The sequence below is a fragment of the Schistocerca serialis genome, chromosome 1 (assembly GCF_023864345.2).
Source record: "Schistocerca serialis cubense isolate TAMUIC-IGC-003099 chromosome 1, iqSchSeri2.2, whole genome shotgun sequence".
Taxonomy (NCBI): Eukaryota; Metazoa; Arthropoda; class Insecta; order Orthoptera; family Acrididae; genus Schistocerca; species Schistocerca serialis.
Window position 1 is genome coordinate 1,124,299,578 of NC_064638.1, and position 22,164 is coordinate 1,124,321,741.

Here is a 22,164-nt window from a genome sequence, read left to right on the forward strand (position 1 = left end):
GTACTGACACGTTCCATGACCTTGAGGATTTGCTTCTCAATTTGGTCGTATGAAACTTGACATGTAAATAAATAAATACATAAATCTTCAGTTATACATCAGACGAATTGAAATAGCTTGTTGGGAAAAGAAAGAAATGGACGAAGTTGTTTGTCTTAAGATCTCCTGGCAGTCTTGTTGGCAACAATTCCTAACTTGACCATATAGTATGTTCCATCATTATTCAGGATTTCTATTGTGTTTGTGTGTTTGTTTATGTCTGAAGATGGAAACTTGCTCTTCCAAAATATCTGTTTTGATGTGATAAAAATTTAAGTTTATTAACATTATTAGTGTTTTTGAGTTGCAGTATTATCTTAAATTTGTAACACCCCTTTTCTGTTTAGTCTGAATATTTTTAATAGTGTGTGTGTGCACAAAAGTATTTCCAGTTAAGATGCAGCACAAAGTTTGAGTGGGTGGCTGTTCAAGTTTTGCTGGTGCCAGAAAGCTTGCTGAAGAAGATTGTGCAAGAGTTCAGCTATTAATCTCCCTCTTTTACATGCCCTTCTGCTGTTCAATGCCTTTTCTGTTAGGTGAATAGTGACTTATTTTCGTACAGATATTTACACAACAAACAATAAATTATGTGATATCAATATAATGGAAGGAAACATGAATGGACACAGGCAGACAGTGTTTGTTGGTAATGAGGATCACCCTGTGGCTAAACATGCCTTGGTGCACAGCCAGCACATCTTGGCACAGTGTTACACTGTCCGGGTTATCTGGATACTTCCCACCAACACCAACCTATCCGAACTCCGGAGATGGGAACTTGCCCTTCAGTATATCCTCTCTTCTCGTCATCCGCCAGGCCTCAATCTCCGCTAATTTCAAGTTGCCGCCACTCATACCTCACCTGTCTTTCAACAACTTCTTTGCCTCTACACTTCTGCCTCGACTGATATCTCTGCCCAAACTCTTTGTCTTTAAATATGTCTGCTTGTGTCTGTATGTGTGGATGGATATGTGCGTGTGTGCAAGTGTATACCGGTCCTTTTTTCCCCCTAAGGTAAGTCTTTCCGCTCCCGGGATTGGAATGACTCCTTACCCTCTCCCTTAAAACCCACTTCCTTTCGTCTTCCCCTCTCCTTCCCTCTTTCCTGATGAGGCAACAGTTTGTTGCGAAAGCTTGAATTTTGTGTGTATGTTTGTGTTTGTTTGTGTGTCTATCGACCTGCCAGCGCTTTTGTTCGGTAAGTCACCTCATCTTTGTTTTTATATATAATAAATTATGTGATGTAGAATGAAGCTGATTGACTGCTAAATACTGCTACCCTTGAGATGGATTACCTATGTCCATGTAACATTGAACACAATAGTTGAGGGGACGCAAGGCGCTCCTTCTTGATTGTCAGAACACCACCTTTTGTAAAAACAAGAGGATCCAAAGCCTCATGTCCTGTTTCCATCAGCTGGCAGAACAACCTCTCGACACTGTAACAGAATGTTCAAAGAGTTTCAGGGATGTATCAAGAAAATGACACCTAATGGCTACTGCTGCTGATGAATACACTGTACAACAACAACATTATACCATAAAATGAACATCACAGCAAAAAATTAAGCAAAGCTTACCTTCTGCGACATCCTACACATGGTACAATCTGATTTATGATATGTAACAAATCCTTGCAGTGGACTGTAAATGCACCTGGTATGTCTTTAGGCGAAAGAAAATGGTACTTTGCAACAAATTCTTCCAATGCCTTTCCTCTAACAGGACTGTTATCAAAAATCAGTCCTATGCCATTCAAATCCATCACCATCTGAAATAAGCACAATAGCAAAACATTAAGTATGTTTACAGTGAAGGGTTTCAAAGGGCAACATTCTGATGCAAGTATGGCACCCATGAAAATGTCTGGAATGAAAAATTATTTCCCCAGAAACTATCTGAACATATTAAAGAACAAGATGTCTCATAAAAATACTGAAATAGATGTCAACCAAGAGGAGATAGCCAAGGCGGAAACTCATGGCAGTTCTGAGGCGGACGACGAAATAGTTGTGAGATTTCTCAAGAATCATTCTGAGTACACTTGCTACTAGTCAGTATCCATTACATGTTTTGCTTTGCTTCAAACTGGTACTGAACTGATACGTCTATCTGTTTGAATGTGAGTTCTGTTTGCATCTTCCTTTGTCTTGAGAAGTGTTGGGAAGGGGGACGCAGAGGAAAAAAGCTGTCCTTACACCATATGCATTTGACATTTGCTATTATAGGCATAATCCGTATAAGTTCAAGCAGTGGGGTTACCTCCATAGTCTTGGATGTTATTGAATTTAGAGTATGTTAAAATTCAGGAGTAAATAAGAAACACATATTTTTTTGTTTTCTCCGAAAAAATTCCTGCCCCGAGATACAGGCCCCCAAAGATGACTCTGCAAACACCATTTTGAATATGCAAATTTCAGAAATTTTTTTTTAAATGTATCTTTCTAACAGTTCTAGATACTTTGTTAGAGTTTTTTTTTATTTATTTGAAAGATAATTGCTTTCTCATTACAACGGTATCCTCCATTTGGACATATCTGTCAAAGTTCTCTTACTATCACATTTTAAATTTTTTTTTTTTTTTTTGTAGTTTACAGGAGAAAAAATTTTTTTTCCAAAAATGCCAATGAAGAAAAGTTAGATTTTTTTCTGTTGATAGTACCATGTAATACTATATCCTCTGTAAAGGAGAGCTTCCACATTTAAGTTGGACATGTTTTATTTTAAAAAATCTTTTTTTTTTAACTTTCAAGTATAATGTATGTCTTCACTGAACTTGTTTCTTATTAACTTCTTTGTTACAAAGTTTATTTCTATTGTCTTTGTTGCAGTTATTTCTTCGCAGTGTTACAAATTTTATTTCTATTGTCTTTGTTGCAGTTATTTCTTATCAATTTCTTTGATGCAGTTATTTCTTTTCACTTTCATTGCTGCATATATATCTTACACTCTGTTGTAGTTTCTTGTCAGTTTCTTTGTCGGGGTTGTTCATTGCAGGTTTCTGTACTGTAGTTGTTAATTGCTAATTGTTTACTGAAGAAGCTTGTAAGAAATCTGAGACCATTCAGTTAGTTCTGTGTTTTTGTGAGAAATTTTCCAGTTGACACAGCTGCAGTGTGTTTTGTGAAAAGGACTGTTTGAAATGTCTTCTTACTGGGGGTCACAGGAGAGTGAAGTGCGTTGACTATTTGCATGTCCATAAAAGAGTGATACATAAGATAAAAAACAAAAACAGACCCAGTTCAGTGTGGGAATAAGTGTTCTATTTGAAGACTCTGTTTCAAAATGGAGATGTTTCCAGTGACGACTTTTTGTGTTCAAAATGTTTTCACAGAACAACAACAATGATATTATCTGAACAAGGTGAAGCCTCCCATGGTGCAGATATGCAGATTTTGCATCAATAGAGGAAGAATTAAATAACCTGAATCAGTCAATTACAGAAGTAGGTGTTAGTCCCGTTAAGAAACCGTGGTCAGTGAAGTCCAGTCATAAGCTCTATGCATCAAGTAAGTGCAGAGAAATTACTAAAGCTATGGATGAATACGCTACAGCAAAACTGACCACACTCTTCAAAGTAGAAATTCCATCTTCAGATGAAAATGCGCCATTCATTTACTTCCGGTACAATGGACGTGGAAGAATTATGGGCAAATTTTAAACACATTGTAAATCATGCATTGGAGAAGCATGTGCCGAAAAAGTGGGTTACGGACGGAAGAGACCCACCGTGGTTTAACAGCACAATTCGGAGAATGCTCAGGAAGCAAAGATGATTGCACTTGCGGTACAACAAAGATCAGGAGAATGAGGACAGGCAAAAGTTAGTAGAGATTCGTGCTCCTGTAAAAAGAGCAATGCGCGAAGCATACAACCACTACCACCGTCATACCTTAGCAAAATATCTTGCTGAAAACCCAAGGAAATTCTGGTCTTACGTAAAATCGGTAAGCGGGTCAAAGGCCTCCATCCAGTCACTCACTGATCAGTCTGGCCTGGCAACGGAAGACAGCAAAACGAAAGCTGAAATTTTAAATTTAGCATTTGAGAAATCTTTCAAGCAGGAGGATCGTACAAACATACCGCCGTTTGAGTCGGATTGAGGGAGGACATAGAAGCAATTCAGAGGTGGGCTGCTAGATTTGTTACTGGTAGGTTTGATCATCGTGCGAGTGTTACGGAAATGCTTCAGGAACTCGGGTGGGAGTCTCTGGAGGAAAGGAGGTGTTCTTTTCGTGAATCACTACTGCGGAAATTTAGAGGATCAGCATTTGAGGCTGACTGCAGTACAATTTTACTGCCACCAACTTATATTTCACGGAAAGACCACAAAGATAGGATAAGATAAGATAAGAGAGATTAGGCATATAGGCAGTCATTTTTCCCTCGTTCTGTTTGGGAGTGGAACAGGGAGAGAAGATGCTAGTTGTGGTACAAGGTACCCTCTGCCACGCACCATATGGTGGATTGCAGAGTATGTATGTACATGTAGACCAGATCTCTATTATGGTCATTCTGTAGAAGCAGCTCTAGTTGAAATAGTGCAGTCATTTTATCTGGAAGATAAATGGGACTGTTCTCACCAGAGTGCCAACAAAAAAGACACTGCAACTGTAACAGTTGAAGGTCAAAAAGTTGTGAAAGTGAAGAGGTACATGATTCACAGTATTAAAGAAACTTTTGCAAAAAGAGCAACAAGAGAAGTTCAGATATTGGAAGATCAAAATTTTATGCACTGCGACCTAAGTGGGTAGTTCCTCACCCACCTAGAGATGTCTGTTTATGTGTGTACTGCGCAAATTAAGAATTTTGTGTGGTAACTTTGAAGAACTTACTGGAGCATGTGACATATGACACCTTAGTTGGGTGTGTAAAGTCATTAGTAGTCTGTGATGTATAGTGAGAGACTTGTTTGTTTCAAGAATGTGGTGACTGTTATGGAAAGAGAGGACTGTCTTTACAGACACTTGGCCTGGAAGTCATAGCAGATAACTCTGCAGAAATTACATATGCAACATGGGAGGAAAACAAACTAATTAAGAAAACTGTTGCAGCAGTGAAAAGTTGTGTACAGGCTGAAGAACTATGTTTAGTGCTTCACTGTGATTTTGCTGAGAACTGGTCCATAGTTCTCCCACAAGAAGTACAAGGGTATCATTTTGGAACCATTTAAAATGCTTGAAAAATGAGTCTCTTACTCATCTTTCAAAACTAAAATTATGTTAAATAAGGCTAGGTATTGATGTTTATGAGCATGTTATGTAAAAATGTGGCAATAAAACAGATTTTATGTATGGCAAAAATTTCAATTGTTTACAAAACCTGTTCAACCTAAAAGTGGAAGCTCTACTTTTCAGGGAATGTAAATCTACAGGGTGTTACAAAAAGGTACGGCCAAACTTTCAGGAAACAGCATTGTAACATCCTGTATATGGTACTAATCAACAGGAAAAAAAATCAAAATTTCATGGGTAGGCATTTTTGGAAAAAAAAAAAATCCATGAATTATTAAAAATTACAGATGCTGTAGAAAAAGAACTTTAACAGGTAAGTCCAAATGGAGGATTTCTTTGTAATCATAAAGCAATAACTTTAAAAAAAATCTAGAACTGTTCCAGAGATACAGCTTTTTAAAATTTTTCCAAAATTCACATCTTCAAAATGGCATGTACAGTGTCATATGTGGAGGGCTGTATCTCGGATTTTTTTTTTTTTTTTTTTTTTGAGAAAACAAAAAAAATACATGGTCCTTACTTAGTCCTTCATTTTAACATATGAGACTACGAATGTAAAATTTTTTCCTAGCCTGCCTGAATTGATAGGGACTATGCCGATAGGAATGTACATAAGAGTGCAGGAATTCTCTGCAATGAATGAGAAGTAAAAGAATGCAGCTGCGTGAAAAATTCCTGCATTGCCAGATCATATATTAAACAATTCACACCATGGCCACAGGCACATGTATTTGGGAGTCTTCGTGGCTGTGCATGGGGGGGGGGGGGGGGCGGTGTACTTCCAGTAGAGAAAGAGCTAATGCTTGAAAGCTAGTATAAATAGTTTTCTGTTGCTCGTTTCTATGTGTCACAAATCAGTCAGCTATAGAGTGGTTGCCTTTCCTTTATCTACATCTACATCACTGCTCTGCAATTCACACTGAAGAGCCTGTCCGATTTACTGTCAAACTACCTTCCACCATTTTTCCACCAATACACTCTTTAATAGTGCATGGGCAAAATGAACGCTTAAATCTTTCTACACAAGCTCTGATTTATCTTATTTTATTATGATGATCATTTCTTCCTATGTAGGTTGGCGACAGTAAAATATTTCTGCATTCAGATGACGAAGTTGGTGAATGAAACTTCATGAAAAGATCTTGCCATACTTATATCTGTCACGCAGACTTCTTTATGTAGTCACGCAGACTTCTTTATGTCCTCTATCAATCCCATATGGTAAGGAACCCATAATGTACAGCAATACTCTATCAGAGGACAGACAAGCGTATCATACACAGATTCTTTAGTGGACCTGTTGTTCCTCTTATGTGTTCCGCCAATAAAATACAGTCTTTGGTTTGCTTACCACAACATTCCACCTTCACCCCACAACATTATCAATGTGATGATTCCAATTTAAATTTGTTAGCAACTATAATTCCAAGGTACTCAGTCGACATGACAGCATTTAGATCTGTGTGATTTATTAAGCAACTGAAATTTAGTGGATTTCCTTTAACACAGAGGTGGATGACCACAAACTTTTCCTCACTTCTAGTCAACTGCCACTTTTCCCACAATAAAGATATCATGTCCAAGTCTTTTGCAACTGGTTCTTCTAATGCCTTTACTAGACAGTAAGCATCACTGGCAAACAGTCTAAATGAGCTGTTCGGATTGTCTCCTAAATCGTTTAGATAGATCAGGAACAGTAAAGCACCTACAACACATCCTTGTGAACACTAGATATCACCTCTGTTTTACTCTATGGCTTTCTGTCAGTTATTATGAACTGTGACCTTTCTGACAGGAAATCACGAATCCAGTCACACAACTGAGACAACATTCCACAGGCATGCAATTATATCAGAAATTGGTTGTGGGAAGCTGTGTCAAAAGCCTTTCCCAGATCTATGGAATTAATTTGAAAGCCGCTGTCAACGTCATTCATTATTCTGTGCAAATAAAGAGCTGTTCGTGTTTCGTAATAACAATATTTTCTGAATCCATGCTAACTGTGTGTCAACAGACCATTTTCTTGAAGGTGATTCATAATGTTCGAACACGGTATATGTTCCAAAACCCTAATGCAAATTGATGTCAGTAATCCAATGGTTGACTCCTCTTTTCTTTCCTAAGTATTAGTGTGACCTGTACAACTTTCCAGTCTTTAGATAAGGAGAGAGCAGCTGTATATGACTGCTAAGTATTGAGCTATTGTGTCAGCAGACTCGGAAATAAACCTATCTGGTACACAGTCTGGACCACACAACTTGCCTTATCTCTCTGGAATTTCTGTCAGATTTTACAATTAATTTTTTAAAATGTTTCTTTAAAGGTACTGTTATGCAAAAGCTGCTGACATAGGCACTACAGGGGTGGGAGTGCTAAGGCTGAAGAATGGCAGGATGAAGCAGGGGGAAATACACTGAGTGCCAAAAAAACTAGTATAGGCATGCATATTCAAATACAGAGATATGTCAACAGGCAGAATACAGCGCTGTGGTCGGCAATGCTTACATGCGTATTCAAATACAGAGAGATGTCAACAGGCAGAATACGGCACTGTGGTCGGCAATGCTTACATAAGACAACAAGTGTCTGGCGCTATAATGGCAAGTTATCAAGATTTAAGCGAGTTTGAATGTGGTGTTACAGTTGGCGCATGAGCGATGGGACACAGCATCTCCATGGTAGCCTCGCCTGGGTCCGTCAACACCAACATTGGACTGTCGATGAGTGGAGACATGTTGCCTGGTCCTACGAGTCTATCAAATTGTATCGAGTGGATGAACGTGTACAGGAATGGAGACAACCTCAAGAATCCATGGACCCTGCATGTCAGCAGGGGACTGTTCAAGCTGGTGGAGGCTGTGTAATGGTGTAGGGTGTGTGCAGTTGGTGTTATATGGGACCCCTGATACGTCTAGATACGACTCTGACAGGTGACACGTACGTAAGCATCCTGTCTGATCACCTGCATCCATTCATGTCCATTGTGCATTCCGACGGACTTGGACAATTCCAGCAGGACAATGCGACACCTCACATGTCCAGAATTGCTACAGAGTGGCTCCAGGAACACTCTTCTGAATTTAAACACTTCCGCTGGCCACTCAACTCCCCAGACACGTGTTGTAAATGTACTGTACAAAGAGATCTCAAATTTATGGACATCCCTACAGGATTCATCGTGTCAGTTCCCTCCAATATTACTTCAGACATTGTACCAGTTTTTTTGTCTCTTCACTGTATTATGAGATGTTGGAGATACAAAGCAAGTAGGAAGCTAATCAGTCACACTCAGCCACTGCATTGGACTGTGCCCTAAATATGGCCATGTAGCAATTATATGTACACTGGAAACAATGTAATTACAAAATTGGATGCAAAAAATGCTAGACAGGGAAGGGAAAACTTCAACAAAGAATTGAACTGGCAACATTAATAGTACAGTCAGCATAATTAAGGACAGCGTAAACTTATTATTGCCCATGGAAAATAGACTGATGTGAATATGTCAAACTGAAACAGGAATAAAATCCAATTAAAATCAGATTCACTAAATTTTTTACTCAATTTCACTTGCACAAGATACGATTTCAAAAGTGTCATCTATTGCCTTTTTTCTGCTCATTTTTCTGTTGCAAACCAAGGATATAAGATAGTGAATTGTTAAAAAGTAAGTAAGTGAAATTTGAATTAGATCAGGTCAAACAAAATGGCAAAAATTGTGACTTCCTCACAGATAAAAGTAAGTGTAACAAGCCATCTTCTTAAACATAATATGGAGATGTAAAGCAAACTTGGATTATCTGAAACCTTCGATACAGCTTCACCAACTAACAGTCAAACTTTCAACTTTCAACATTACCCAAGCGTTGGGTTACACTACAGATCAGATCAGGAGTTCATCACAACTAAGACTTTGTATGGACATTCATTCAGTTTGCCCACTCTCAATCATATTGTCACCTTTCAACCTAATCTATACACCAGGCTACACTGTTCCTGTTTGTGCATGAAAGAGGGCACATGTCGCAACATCATTATGTCATGGGATGAACCAACATCTGGTGTCGGTAGGTCCAATTGACCTACTAAAGATGGTACAAAAGTGCTGAATATGTCATGGGGATTGGTGGAAGAAACATTTGATTTTTTGCATAAGGTAGTTCAAAGTAAAAACAATGTTCATTCTTCTTTTAATTATTTAATGTCAACTAACATTCTATCACAATCTGTTGTCACACCTTCACAGTAATGCCAAGTATTGTGGTTTTTGGATTGTATGGAGTATTAGGGTCGACTGAAGCGTCCGATCCCACCCATCGGTTATGACCCATGACATAAGGCTGTTGTGGTGTGTGACGTCACAAGGGCGTAGAATTTAGTTTGAGAGAGTGGCGTGTTTGTAGGTGTCGTTTTGATGTGATCGGTGGTGCTCTCTGGTGGTGTGTTTACGTGTTGTGTGTTAGGTGATGTTTATGGTTTAGTTTGCGTGTGTGGCGTGTTTATAGGTGGCGTATTGTTGCGGTCATGGTTCTCTCTGGTCTTGTGTTTAAGGGTAGCATGTTACGTGGTATATGGGGTTCATTTGCATGGTAGCATTGCACGTGTGTGGTATCGGTAGTGACTGTGCTTTCAGCGGGATATTTTTCAGTGAGTTAACGATTTTGGCTTTGTTATGTCAATGTTATTGTAGTTTTTTTTTTCTGTTTGTCGTGTGTGAACTTTGGTAAATTGCTTTTTTTATGTCTTTGGTAGGTATGGATATGACTGGCAAGGTCAACAGTTTTCGGTTGTGGGCAATGATGGGGGACAGTGCATTGTCTCTAATAAAATTTCTTCAACTATTCGGATTTTTGGATGAAGTCGTGAAGTGTTCAGTGTGTTGTAAGAAATGAGGCTTACTAAAGTTCCGGCATCTCGGACCAGGGACGGCTATATGTGGAGATGTCGTAAGGATAACAGGTCAAGGGAAGTGTTAGAGTCCAATTTTGTTGGTTTGTTGTGTTTTTTGAGGTAGTGATGATTGTGGACGTGGTTGTAATTTTGGGTTTTATGATTTGGTATTGGTAGTTTCTGTTGACCTATATAGGTCAAAGGAAGTGTTCGATTCCAATTTGTGGGATCAGTAGCTCATGTTGAGCTATACACGTCAAGGGAAGTGTCCGATTCCAGAGGATGTTGTGTTTAGTGGAATTTGGGTAGTTTTGTGTCATCATCTCTTTTCGTTGTTTTGTGTGGGTTGGTATGGTGGTGTGTGTCTAAATTTTTTTTTATCTTCTTTGTCCCCACCTAAAACCCCCCAATTTCCCATGTTTGTCCTGTTAGTTTCATTAGATTTTTTGTGGAACGTGTGTGTGTTGGTTTTTCAATGTATTTTCAGGTTTGTGGTCATGTTTACATAATGATGTCATTGGGGGGGGGGGGGGGGTCAAGAGGAGATACTAGCCATTGGCTTAAACAAGTGAGGTAATGTTAATGGCTGCTTTGGTATGTACTTTCAAAGTTTGATTGTTAGCTGCCAAAACCAATAAATGAGAAAGCAAAAAACCTGGTTTTGGTGACAGATTGATCTGTAGCACAGCTAATTTGGAAAAAAAACACCATCACCGGCGTTGACATTACTTTATAATCACCATGGTCTTTACAATTTTTATCGTATGTTTCCTCATCAAAGACAAAGAGAAGTATCAGATAATCCTCATTCCCCATTTTTTAAGCTACCACTGTACAGCACTACGAGACCCGTAAATGTCAAGATAAAACTCTTGTTTTCTCAAGACAGAAGGTTGATCTTTTTATGGGGAGCACACACTTAAATATTGTTCAAAACTTAAAGCAGTGCTGTACACCATAAATTTACAATGGCTTCCACAAGAAATGTAAGTTAAAGTAGTGAAGAATATGATGTCTGATCTTTGATCAGTGGTGTTGTCAACAATGAAAATATGCATCACAATTGTGTAACCAATAAGGCAACCATGACATGATGCAGTACTACACATTTCAGTAAGACAATGGAAAATACTGGATGGAATGTAACACTATTACGAAAAGACATAGCAGAGATGCTGAGTCGCAACTCTCACAACACGACTGCAGCCTCTAGCTGCCAGAGGCTTTAGTCGTGTGTGTGTGTGTGTGTGTGTGTGTGTGTGTGTGTGTGTGTGTGATCTGTTTTTGACAAAAGCCTTGTTGGCTGAAAGCTTATTTTGTGACAGTCTTTCTGCTGGGCCTATTTGCGACTCAGTATCTCTGCTATATGGTGAGTAGCAACTATCCTATTCATAATAATGTTACGTTTCAATCAGAATATCACAGCCCCCCTGGAGGAATATGATGGACTTTTGAGCAGGGAAACTGCTATTAACCCATTAAGTACCAGTGTCCTATTTTGAGGACAGAGCACATATTTATTTTTAACTACACAATAAATTATTAATTTGCAACTATTACTGTTCTACGTCATTTGCTGATGCTTTTTATAACAAATGTATGCTTAAAGGGAATTAAAAGCAATAAATTCTACTATTAATTGATTATTGAATGCTAAGGTACACTTTTCGTATTACAGGTATTTACTTTATGGACAATTTTGAAATATTTGAAATATGTAGCAAAGATCTTTTTGTGATTATTTATAGTCAACAATGTGCCTTTTAAACTACTTGCATTGTTCGCTCAATTAGAGTTATATTCATTGTTTTCCTTTGTTATAAAATTTGGTGTACTCGAAATAGGACACTGGGACTTGGTGTTATCATTTCAATTATTTGTATTGCTGCACGTTCGAATATGAAACTCTGCTACTGCTGATGTTTGAAGTCACTTTGAAATTTACAGCATATTATGTAAGTATATTTATGAATATGTTACCATTAGTAAATAATACAGTTGAAAATGACAAATGAATCTTTTCAAAAATTTGGAATATTTGAGGAAAATTTGTCATTTGACGAAATGATAGTCAAATACTATGGACGAAGTGGGCTGCAACAGTTTATTAGAGGCAAGTCTATTAGATTTGGCTGTAAGTTGTGGTCTCTTTGTGGAGCAAGTGGCTACTGTTTCAAATTTGATTTATACTGTGGAAAGGATCCAGAAGATACTGCAAGGGATGACCTACTATTGGGATCAAGAGTAGTCCTAAACATGCTGGACTGCACTGAAACACCCGAGAATCATTGTGTGTACTTTGACAATTTCTTCACTAGTAGAGATCTTCTGATTCATCTGAGAAATTTGCGTTTTCAAGCAACTGGGACTGTCAGAGAGACTCTAGTTGGTGACTGTCCACTACTGAGCAGCAACGAACTGAAAAAGACAGTTCGAGGAAACTACGACTACCAGTTCGACAGGAACGGTGAAGTCTTATTTGTTCAATGGCCACAACAGATGTGTTACAATTGGTACAAATTTTGACAAAGTTGGACCTATGGGAGCAGCTACGCAGTACAGTAGACAAGCAAGTAAGAAGACACAAGTGCAACAACCTGCTGTTTTGAAGTCGTATAACGCGTACATGGCAGGTGTTGACCACCATGACTGGTTAGTTGGAAAATATGCGATGGTAATTAGAGGGAAAAAATGGTACTGGGTCCTATTTACACGTATGCTGGAAATGGCCCTCATAAATGCCTGGCTCTTCTACAGACTAAAACATGGGAAAAATGCACCGGATTTACCGGATTTCAGATGTGCTGTTACAGTTATATAACTGAAATTGGACACTGGAAGACCAAATATTGGACGTCCAATGGAATACCAATCAAGTCAGTTGAGAGTGAGACCAGACATCAGGTTTGATGGAATTGGTCATATGATTGACAAAAGAAGCATGCAAAGAAGATGTGTAAGAGCTAAATGCAACGGGAAACCAAAAATATATTATGTTAAATGCCGTGTAACACTGTGTGTGAAGTGTTTTGTACCATTTCACAAGAAATAAATAGTTAAGACTTGAATACAGTTTAGTATACTATACAATACTGTTATATCAGCATGTATAAATATTCTTTGACTATTTTTGTACTTATTGTGGTTCATACATTATGTACATTATAATTAAGGTATAAAAAAATTCAATTTTTTTAAAAAATTAATTTGGGACTTAATGGGTTAAGGACTTCAAATATCAGACTCAAATGGGAAAATAGGAGTTTCACATGTGATTATGCATATTAGCACAAAATGAGAACACCAAACTGGATACGCGGCTACTCACCTCAGAGAGGTGCTGAACAGTTGACAGACTCACTAAAAGTAGACCATTAGTTATTATGTGCTATCAAATAGAAACCACCTCCCACATCTGAAGGACTGTTATTGACAGCTTCCACTTTACTTTCATTCTACGTGCCTGTCTGCTGCACAATGTGGTGGATTGTAATCTGTCCTATTTTTTATTGTTGTTATTTCTTACTGGATTTTCCAGTATTTTTACTACAGAATCAGCAATATATAAGAATACTTTACTTCCACAACACATTAATTTGTCTCACTACTTGCAACCATCACTATCACCTAGCATACACTTCAAGTTCCACTACAGATCAGTCTATCACAATAACTGCGACTGTAAAAATTAATAAATAAATAAATAAATAAATAAAATGCAGTCAATGATGATATCACTGTTCAAAGCACAAAAAAAAATTCTGTAAACTTAAGAACATCCACTGAAAAACTGCTCATGACGAAGTAGATGGCCACCTCCTGGAAAACTGCTTTGATTCTCTACCAGTGTACTTCAGGTATATTTAATTGCCTAGAACAATTTTATGTAATATGCCTATATACTTAGCTGTTATTTTAATTGTTGATCTTCATATTTTAATGTTGACATTTTCAAGTTTTTCTTTGCAAACATGTTTCCCTGTACTGAGACATGATCAAAGAAAGTGGTCATTGACACACATTGAATCTAATAAAAATAAATGTTTCGCATTGGACCACCTTCAAGTTTTCATATTTATGTGCAATACAAGTAAATAAAATGTATCAAAACACTTGCCAAAGATTTGTCTGTAATCTAGGCCTAATATAGATGTCTTTTGAATGGCTTCACCAACTCACAACAAAATTATGCTCTCCTATCTATACTTCATATCAGTCTGCCTCCAGGGGGGCAGGAGCCCAATACTATAGTCTAGACAAAGTAAATGTCAAATGTTGAGAGACAATTTGTGTGTGTGTGTGTGTGTGTGTGTGTGTGTGTGTGTGTGTGTGTGTGTGTTCGCCAGCCATTTATTCTACAACTGCTTGTTAAATATTAAATCTCATGACATGGCGTATCAAACACAGCACTTCCCTAGTATCACAGATTACAATCCAGTCATAACGCCAGCCCTCTATGAAGAGATGCTGCCACATCAGGTCACTTGTTACACTACTGCAGATTTTCCATGAATTGCTAATACTGTGGTGTATGTAAATGTGAAACAAATAAAGATAAAAATGTGTGTGAAGAGAATGTTCTGAAACTGGGGTGGGGCAAGCCTGTTGTCGATTTCACTCTACTCGCACATGCAATTATCATAACTGCACATATGGAGTGCAAAACAGAACAGCCTACATTAAAGCAAATGAAATGAAATCTCTACAACGTAGTAGTGGGTTGGGTACCACAGGGAAAAAAATTTCGGCTACATGTCAGTGCTTTTGCAAACGCTGTGGCTCATAAGTAAACCACCCGCTTAGTAATGAGATTGTGCTTTACATTATTAGACCACTTTCCACACAATAAATCCACATAACCCACATAAGGATCAAACAATATTTATCTTTATGCTGAGAAATAGCGTTTGTCTTCAACTGCGGTAGTAGCATTTAACACCATCTGTGTATGCAAACTAGTAAAAAAATTGATATACAGCAACAACACAATATCTCACTCCCACATTATTGATGAACTTTTTTTAAAAAAATTATAAACACACTCAGCAATGACAAACTATGTGCTATGGTTTAATCTACTCCTTCCTCGTATACAAATACAAACTATATTTACTGGTAACTTGACTATGTAGACATAGGCTACATCAAGTGGTGTTCGTTATGCTTTACAGTAACAACCAGCAGTAGTTCCAGTACCCTGACATGTTACGAACAAACTAGTAGTAAAACGTTACCGCAACTTTTTTGACATTTTTTCCCTGGCACAAAATCATCAGTGCTATACCTGGCTGAACAGCAATCACTGTCCTGATTACATTACTATTTATACTCTACTTTTTCAAATCTGTTTGGCCCGACGAGACGATCAGTTCTCAATTTGCATTTACAACGCTTGCATTTGATGGCTCGGAAGTATGTATATCAATCGAAGTCTTCTTATTAACTTAGCATGTAACGTACGACGAAAAAAAAATATTGTCGAAAATGGAACGTCACTAACATCTGCCCTACAATTAGAAACTAAGAAAAACACAACGTTGACGTAACTGAATATATAGTCCTAGATGTCCACCCTTACATTAATCAGGCAAAAAAATAAACAATAATACCGTCAAACTTTCGTCGACCATCAGGGGAAGCTGTCTTCTTCGCAAAGGGCTTTTACTATATCTAAACACATCAATCAGCTTTGCCATTTTTACAGCAAGTGCACTTCTTCTAACTACACAATCTAGCACTCACAACTCTGCGCACCTGCAACACTATATACAACAAAAGTACCAAACATCAACTGTTAACACCAATAACACTTCGACGTGTTCCTTTGCCTTCCCACCACCAAGAATCATAGAAGTTACATTTCAAAATTCTAACACCTTTGGTAAATATTCGAATTTTGAAAACAAAACGAATCATCGCTGGTGCCTGTTGCGTTCTTACCAAGTTATACTTTATTTGATTTTTGTGGTGAGACGAATGCAGTTAAAACGATAGTGATAAGTGTAATATGCATCCTGATGCAGTAGATGGAAAGGCCCCTGAGGTGAAGGAAGGAAATTAGACTGAGAATATTTTAGTTGCTGTCAACAAAAACAGTGACACTTTCAGATAAGATTGTTGCGAGGGATGTCCTTAATGTCAGTCGCATAAATACTTCCAACGAAAGATGAAATAAGATGTTGAATGATATATGAGACAACAATTGCAAAGTAGCTTTGTAGATCACAGTTTATGTGGAAGTCCTCTCTACGTTTCACACAGAAATGAAAAGTGTGAGTGAAATAGCTAAATTCCTTTTCTGATTCCAACCATTGGCCATACTCGTAAGTGTAGAACAGGCAAAAATTTCGCTCCTCCTATACGTTCACAATTCATGTAAAACTGTAAGGTAAGTCTTCATAGAATTGGCTAGGTACGCCAGTTACAATGCTGGAGGGAAACAAGTGCATACAACTTTCAATAAGACTAAGTAGTAAAACATGGTTATATAAAATCAAACCTTCAACTTAACCTACGATCATCTGCACTAGAGAAAAAAATAGAACATTCGTGATTTTACTAAAATATTTCAATATATTTGAAAGACACTGAAGTGTTGATCTAACAAATCTTTCTTAACATCTCTGTCGGCAGTCCACCCGCCTCTAGTCGGTCAGCTTTAAGGTAAAACCTCCCAGAATCTGACTTTTTTGAAGAAGTGCATGTTGTTAGATTTTTCTCGGGTGAGAATTATTTACAAAGTATTGTGCATTCCTGCAACACGCCGTGCTTCTCTGTGTGATAGTAATGTGTAATTGGGTTAGTTTTTGTACTGGACATATTATGCGTAAATTACGTCTTTTGTGAGCACAGTAAGTTTTCTTATTGTCTTTTGCTTACTGAATAATGCAGTTACGTACTTCGAGAATGTGACAAGTGCTAGCAGATGCGGAAATAATAAAATTTTATAAGAAACGGGTCGTGTCAGATGAGCAGCTATTGATGTGGCTAGAGGAACCTCTAAAAGAGAATTTCCGTACTGAGGGCTTGTCTTCAAATACCGAGGCACAGTTTGAATATGAAGAGATCGACATGCGAACAGAGCTGTCTGACAGCGATTCTGAAACTGCATCTATACTCGCCATAAATTCTGCAAATCTGATATGTTCTCGATCCCAGGATGAGTTGGTTGACGTTAGAAAGCAGCTAGAAAAAGACTTGAGTACTGTCAAACGGCTGGCAGCTCCTGCGAATCGGTATGTCTGAAGAGTTTCTGACAGATGTGTACCAGTGATACTGGCACGAGAGGTACCTCAAGTACTATCGTCTCCTGCGGATCCTGTCTCCTCTGTAGAAAGTACGGGATCTGTCGTTACTCATCTACTTGACTGTAAGTGGCGTGTCAGTGGTGGAACCAGGCGTTCTGTAGAGTGTGGACAGGACCCAAGGAGTGTTGTACCGATCTTCCTAACCAACAAGCTTGAGGTACTGTCTTTCACTGGAACTGAAACAGTGGGACACACTTCAACTGCCCGCATCTCGTGGTCGTGCGGTAGCGTTCTCGCTTCCCACGCCCGGGTTCCCGGATTCGATTCCCGGCGGGGTCAGGGATTTTCTCTGCCTCATGATGGCTGGGTGTTGTGTGCTGTCCTTAGGTTAGTTAGGTTTAAGTAGTTCTAAGTTCTAGGGGACTGATGACCATAGATGTTAAGTCCCATAGTGCTCAGAGCCATTTTGAACACTTCAACTATTTTGGGGAAACCTATTTTTTGTCTGGCATCAAGAGGAGGCAAATGCAAAAGGTAAAGTCCTATTAATTGTTGACAGATCAACCCTATAGCGAATGATGGTGCCCCTTGCGAAAATGGCAGCAAGAACCAGGAAAGGACACCAGGTGTATGCTTATGCGTGGGGGCCCATTCAATGAATTGAAGAGCCTGTTCCAGCTGCTTTTGAGGGGACAGGGTGCAACCATCTGCGGACTCTGGCAAACGTTGGAGCAAATGATGCCTGCTGTCTGGGCTCAAAGGTCATACTTGGGTCATCCCAGCGACTGGCAGAGAAGGTTGAGAAGACTAGATGTGTATGTGGAGTTTCAGCAAAGCAGCACCATTGTCCCCAGTATTGCTCGCGGCCTTTGGTTCTGAGTTGAGAATAAGGACTGAGCCAGAGACTTTGAAGGTTCTGTGACAAGCTAGGCAGCGAGCGACTTCCTGGACTTGCGCCATAGTTTTGAGAATCGTAGGATCACTCTAAACGAATCGGGTGAGCACTACACGTCAAAGGCTGCTAATCAGGTAGCTGACTGTGTGTGGGATGCACAAAATGTTATGTTTTCGGATTAGGCGACTCTCCATACAAACCAGATAATGATAGCTGTAGGAAACCCAGAAGAATCAGTGTAAGATGGAAAGAAATGCCCTCCACAGGTGGAAGTATTAAAATCCTAATGGTTAACTGCCAAAGCATTCACAGTAAAGCAACAGAGTTTGAAGTGATCCTGAAAAGCAGCGAAGTTCACGTAATACTAGGCACACAAAGCTGATTGAACCTGAAATTGATAACAGAAAGATTTTTGGGGAAAATTTGAGTGCATATCGAAAGGATGGGCAAATGGGAAATAGAGATGGAATAGCAGTAGACAAGAAACTCAAATCCACCAAGACAAAAATTGAAGCTGCAAGTGAGACTGGTTGGGCAAGGCTCTGTATCAGGGGTGGACATAAAATGAGAACTGAATCCTTATTGCCCACCAGACTCATCTCCTGATGTAACTCAAAACTTTAGAGAAAATCCCAGTTCATTTGTACGTAAGTTCCCTATTCATACTGTAATTGTCAGTGGAGAATTTAATCATCCAACAATTAATTGGGAAAATTACTGTTTTGTTAGGGGTGGGCGTGATAAGATATCCTGTGAAACATTATTAAATACCTTCTCTGAAAATTACCTAGAAGAGGTATTTAGGAACACCACTCATGACTAAAATATATTGGATCGAATGGCAAATAACAGAAACAGACATGACCTCTTGGAGGGGGTCCACATCGAAACTAGCATCAGTGACCATGACTACCAAAGTACAAATGACAACTAAAACAAGTATAAAGATATGTTTGTTCATTAAACTAGATAAAAAGTCAGTAGTGTCATATCTCATTGTTTAACTTGAAACTTGCGCACAAGGCAGAAGCATGTACAGAAAAAGTTGTCCATGTGCTGGCCAGATATGTAACCACTAGAGCAGTTAAGAATAGGAGGGATCCTCCTTGGTGTACAGTCACTGTAAAGAAACGTCTAAAGAAACACAGAATATTGCCTTACAGATGCAAAACAAACTGCAGCACTATAGATAAATAGGTGCCAAAAGAAATGCGTTTGTCTGTCAAGAGAGGAATGTGAGAAACCTTCAGTGACACCGTTGCAGAATATTGTCAGAAGGTCTTTCACAAAACCCAAAGAAATTCTGGTAGTTTCTAAAGACTGTTAGTGGCACCATAGTTAATGTCCAGTCCTTAGCGACAGAGACAAGAATTGAAATTGAGAGCAGCAAAGCAAAAGCTGAAATGCAGAACTCCATTTTCAAATGCTCCTTTACAAAGGAAAACCCAGGAGAATAGCCCCAGTTTAACACTCATTCCTCTGGAAAGAAGACTGAAGTCATTATTAGTATCAGTGGTATTGAGAAACAGAAGAAATTGTTAAAATCGAACCAAGCTGTAGGCCTGATATAGCCCCTATCAGAATCTGTCCTGATTTTGCAATTGAGTTGGCCCCTTCCCTATCGTAGATCCCTCAAAGAAAAAATCATGCCCAATTCTTGGAAAAAAGCATGGTTGCCCATATCAACACGAATAGTAGAAGTAATCTACGAATCTACTGTCCAATATACTTGACATCGATTTGTTATAGAATCTTAGAACATATTCAAACTTCAAAGATAAAAAGGCATATTGAACAGTGTGACCTCTTCAACGCCAACCAATGGATTCCGAAAATGTCGATCATGTGAAACCCAACTCTCACTTTTCTCATCCAAAATACTGAATGCTTTGGATCAAGGCAGTCAGGTATATGCCATATTTCTTGACTTCCGAAAAGCATTTGACTCAATACCACATCTACACTCAATTTCAAAAGCACAGTCATGTGGGATACGAAGTGAAATTTGTGTCTGAACGGAGGATTTGTTGGAAGGGAGGACACAGCATGTTATCTCGAGTGGAGAGTCATCGTAAGGTGTAGAAGTAACTTCAGGTGCACCCCAGAGAAGTCTGTTGTAATCTCGCTTTGCATGTTGTATATTAATGACCTATATTAAAAGAACCTCAGGCTTTTTGCAAATGTGCAGTTATCTATCATGAAATATTGTCTGAAAGAAACAGCATAAATACTCAGTTAGTCCTCAATAAGATTGCAAAGTGGAGCAAAGATTGACAACTTGGTTTAAATGTTCAGAAATGTAAAACTGTGCACTTCACAAAACGAAAAACAGTATCCTATGACTATAATATCAACAAGTCATAGTTGGAATTGGCCAACTTGTACAAGTACATTAGTGTAACCCTTTATAAGGAAATGAAATCGAATGGTCATATAGCCTCGCTTGTAGGTAAAGTAAGTGGCAGTATTCAGGTTTATTGGTAGAATACTGGGTAAGTGCAATATGTCTACGAAGGAGATTCCTTACAAATCACTCATGTGAGCGTTTCTAGAATATTGCTGAAGTGTGTGGGACATGTACCACTTAGGACTAACATGGGATATTGAACGTACACCGAGAATCGCAGGACCATTGGTCACATGTTTGTTTGATCCCTGGAGGAGTGTTACAGAGATACTGAAGAAACTGAACTGGAAGACTCTGCAAGATACTTGTAAATTATATGGAGAAAGGCTATTAATACAGTTCCAAGAACTACCTTTAAATGAGAGCTCTAGGAATATACTAGAACGCCCTGAGTATCCCTAGCATGGGGTTCGTGAAGAATCCATCTTAAATACCAGTGTGACAATAGTGAGAGGAATATAAACACCGGACAAAGATACGATCCAGGTTTAATGACACAAACCGAAAAAAATCACTGCATAGTACCAGAAGCAAAGGGAGCAAGTGAAGTGCTTAGTATATTACAGGAAGGGGAACTATTACATTTAAAGCCAACTGTTAGAATACTTCACCAAAATGTTCAATACATAAACAATAAAACAGAGGAACTAGAGGTAATATTACAGGAGTATAGGCCAAACATTTCTAGTAGTTACAGAACATGGGCTAAAAGAAAATCACATTGGAATTTACAACTTGAAGAATTATGTGAAAGTAGCCAGTTTTTGCAGAACTTCCTATAAAGGTGGTGGGGTTCCATTTTTTCTAACTATAAATCAACTAAAGCCATAAATATAACAAAATACGCTATAGAATTGAGCTTTGAAGCTACAGCACTGGAAACTAAAATTGCTGGGAATTTATGTTGTGTATTAGGTTTGTATCGATCACCAAATGGTATAATTAAAACCTTCTTTGAACAGCTGGAAGATATAATCCAACACCTCTCAAAAACATATGCTTATTTGATCATTATAGGAGATCTGAACATAGACACTAAGACCCTACTGGACTTATTGTGCATATACAATCTAAAAATAAAAATAGATAAACCAATCAGAGTAACAAAGCATAGTGAAACTATTATTGATCATGTAATAACAAATATTCCTACATGCTATTGTGACACACAGGTAATAAACTCCACATTAGCAGACCATTTTGCAATCATGATAGACATAAATATAAAGACTAGTGATTCAGTGCAGAAGATATGGGAGATGAGAAGACAGAACTGCCCACATAACATAAATCTGCTAAAAAAGATGTTAGAGGCAGAAAACTGGGAAACAATATATGCAGCTAAAGATGCAAACACCAAATGGAACCAGTTTTATTCTTTATTCAATTATTATGATGATGTTACATGTCCTGTTAGTAAAAGGCTTGTCAAACAGCAACAAAAAAAGAAA

The 22,164-nt window shown here is 38.4% G+C and overlaps 1 protein-coding gene across 1 annotated transcript in view; it reads right to left on the reverse strand.

Annotated features, from left to right (window-relative positions):
• Positions 1–15,997, reverse strand: part of LOC126416897 (gametogenetin-binding protein 2-like) — a 134,023-nt gene extending 118,026 nt beyond the window's left edge. Inside the window, exons 1-3 of the mRNA XM_050084784.1 lie at positions 15,774–15,997; positions 1,621–1,811; positions 1,336–1,479 (exon numbers count right to left, since the gene is read on the reverse strand). Of these exons, the coding sequence (XP_049940741.1) occupies positions 1,336–1,479; positions 1,621–1,811; positions 15,774–15,860 (422 nt within the window). The 5' untranslated portion in view covers positions 15,861–15,997. The remainder of the gene's footprint in view (positions 1–1,335; positions 1,480–1,620; positions 1,812–15,773) is intronic.
• Between the last annotated feature and the right edge of the window lie 6,167 nt (positions 15,998–22,164).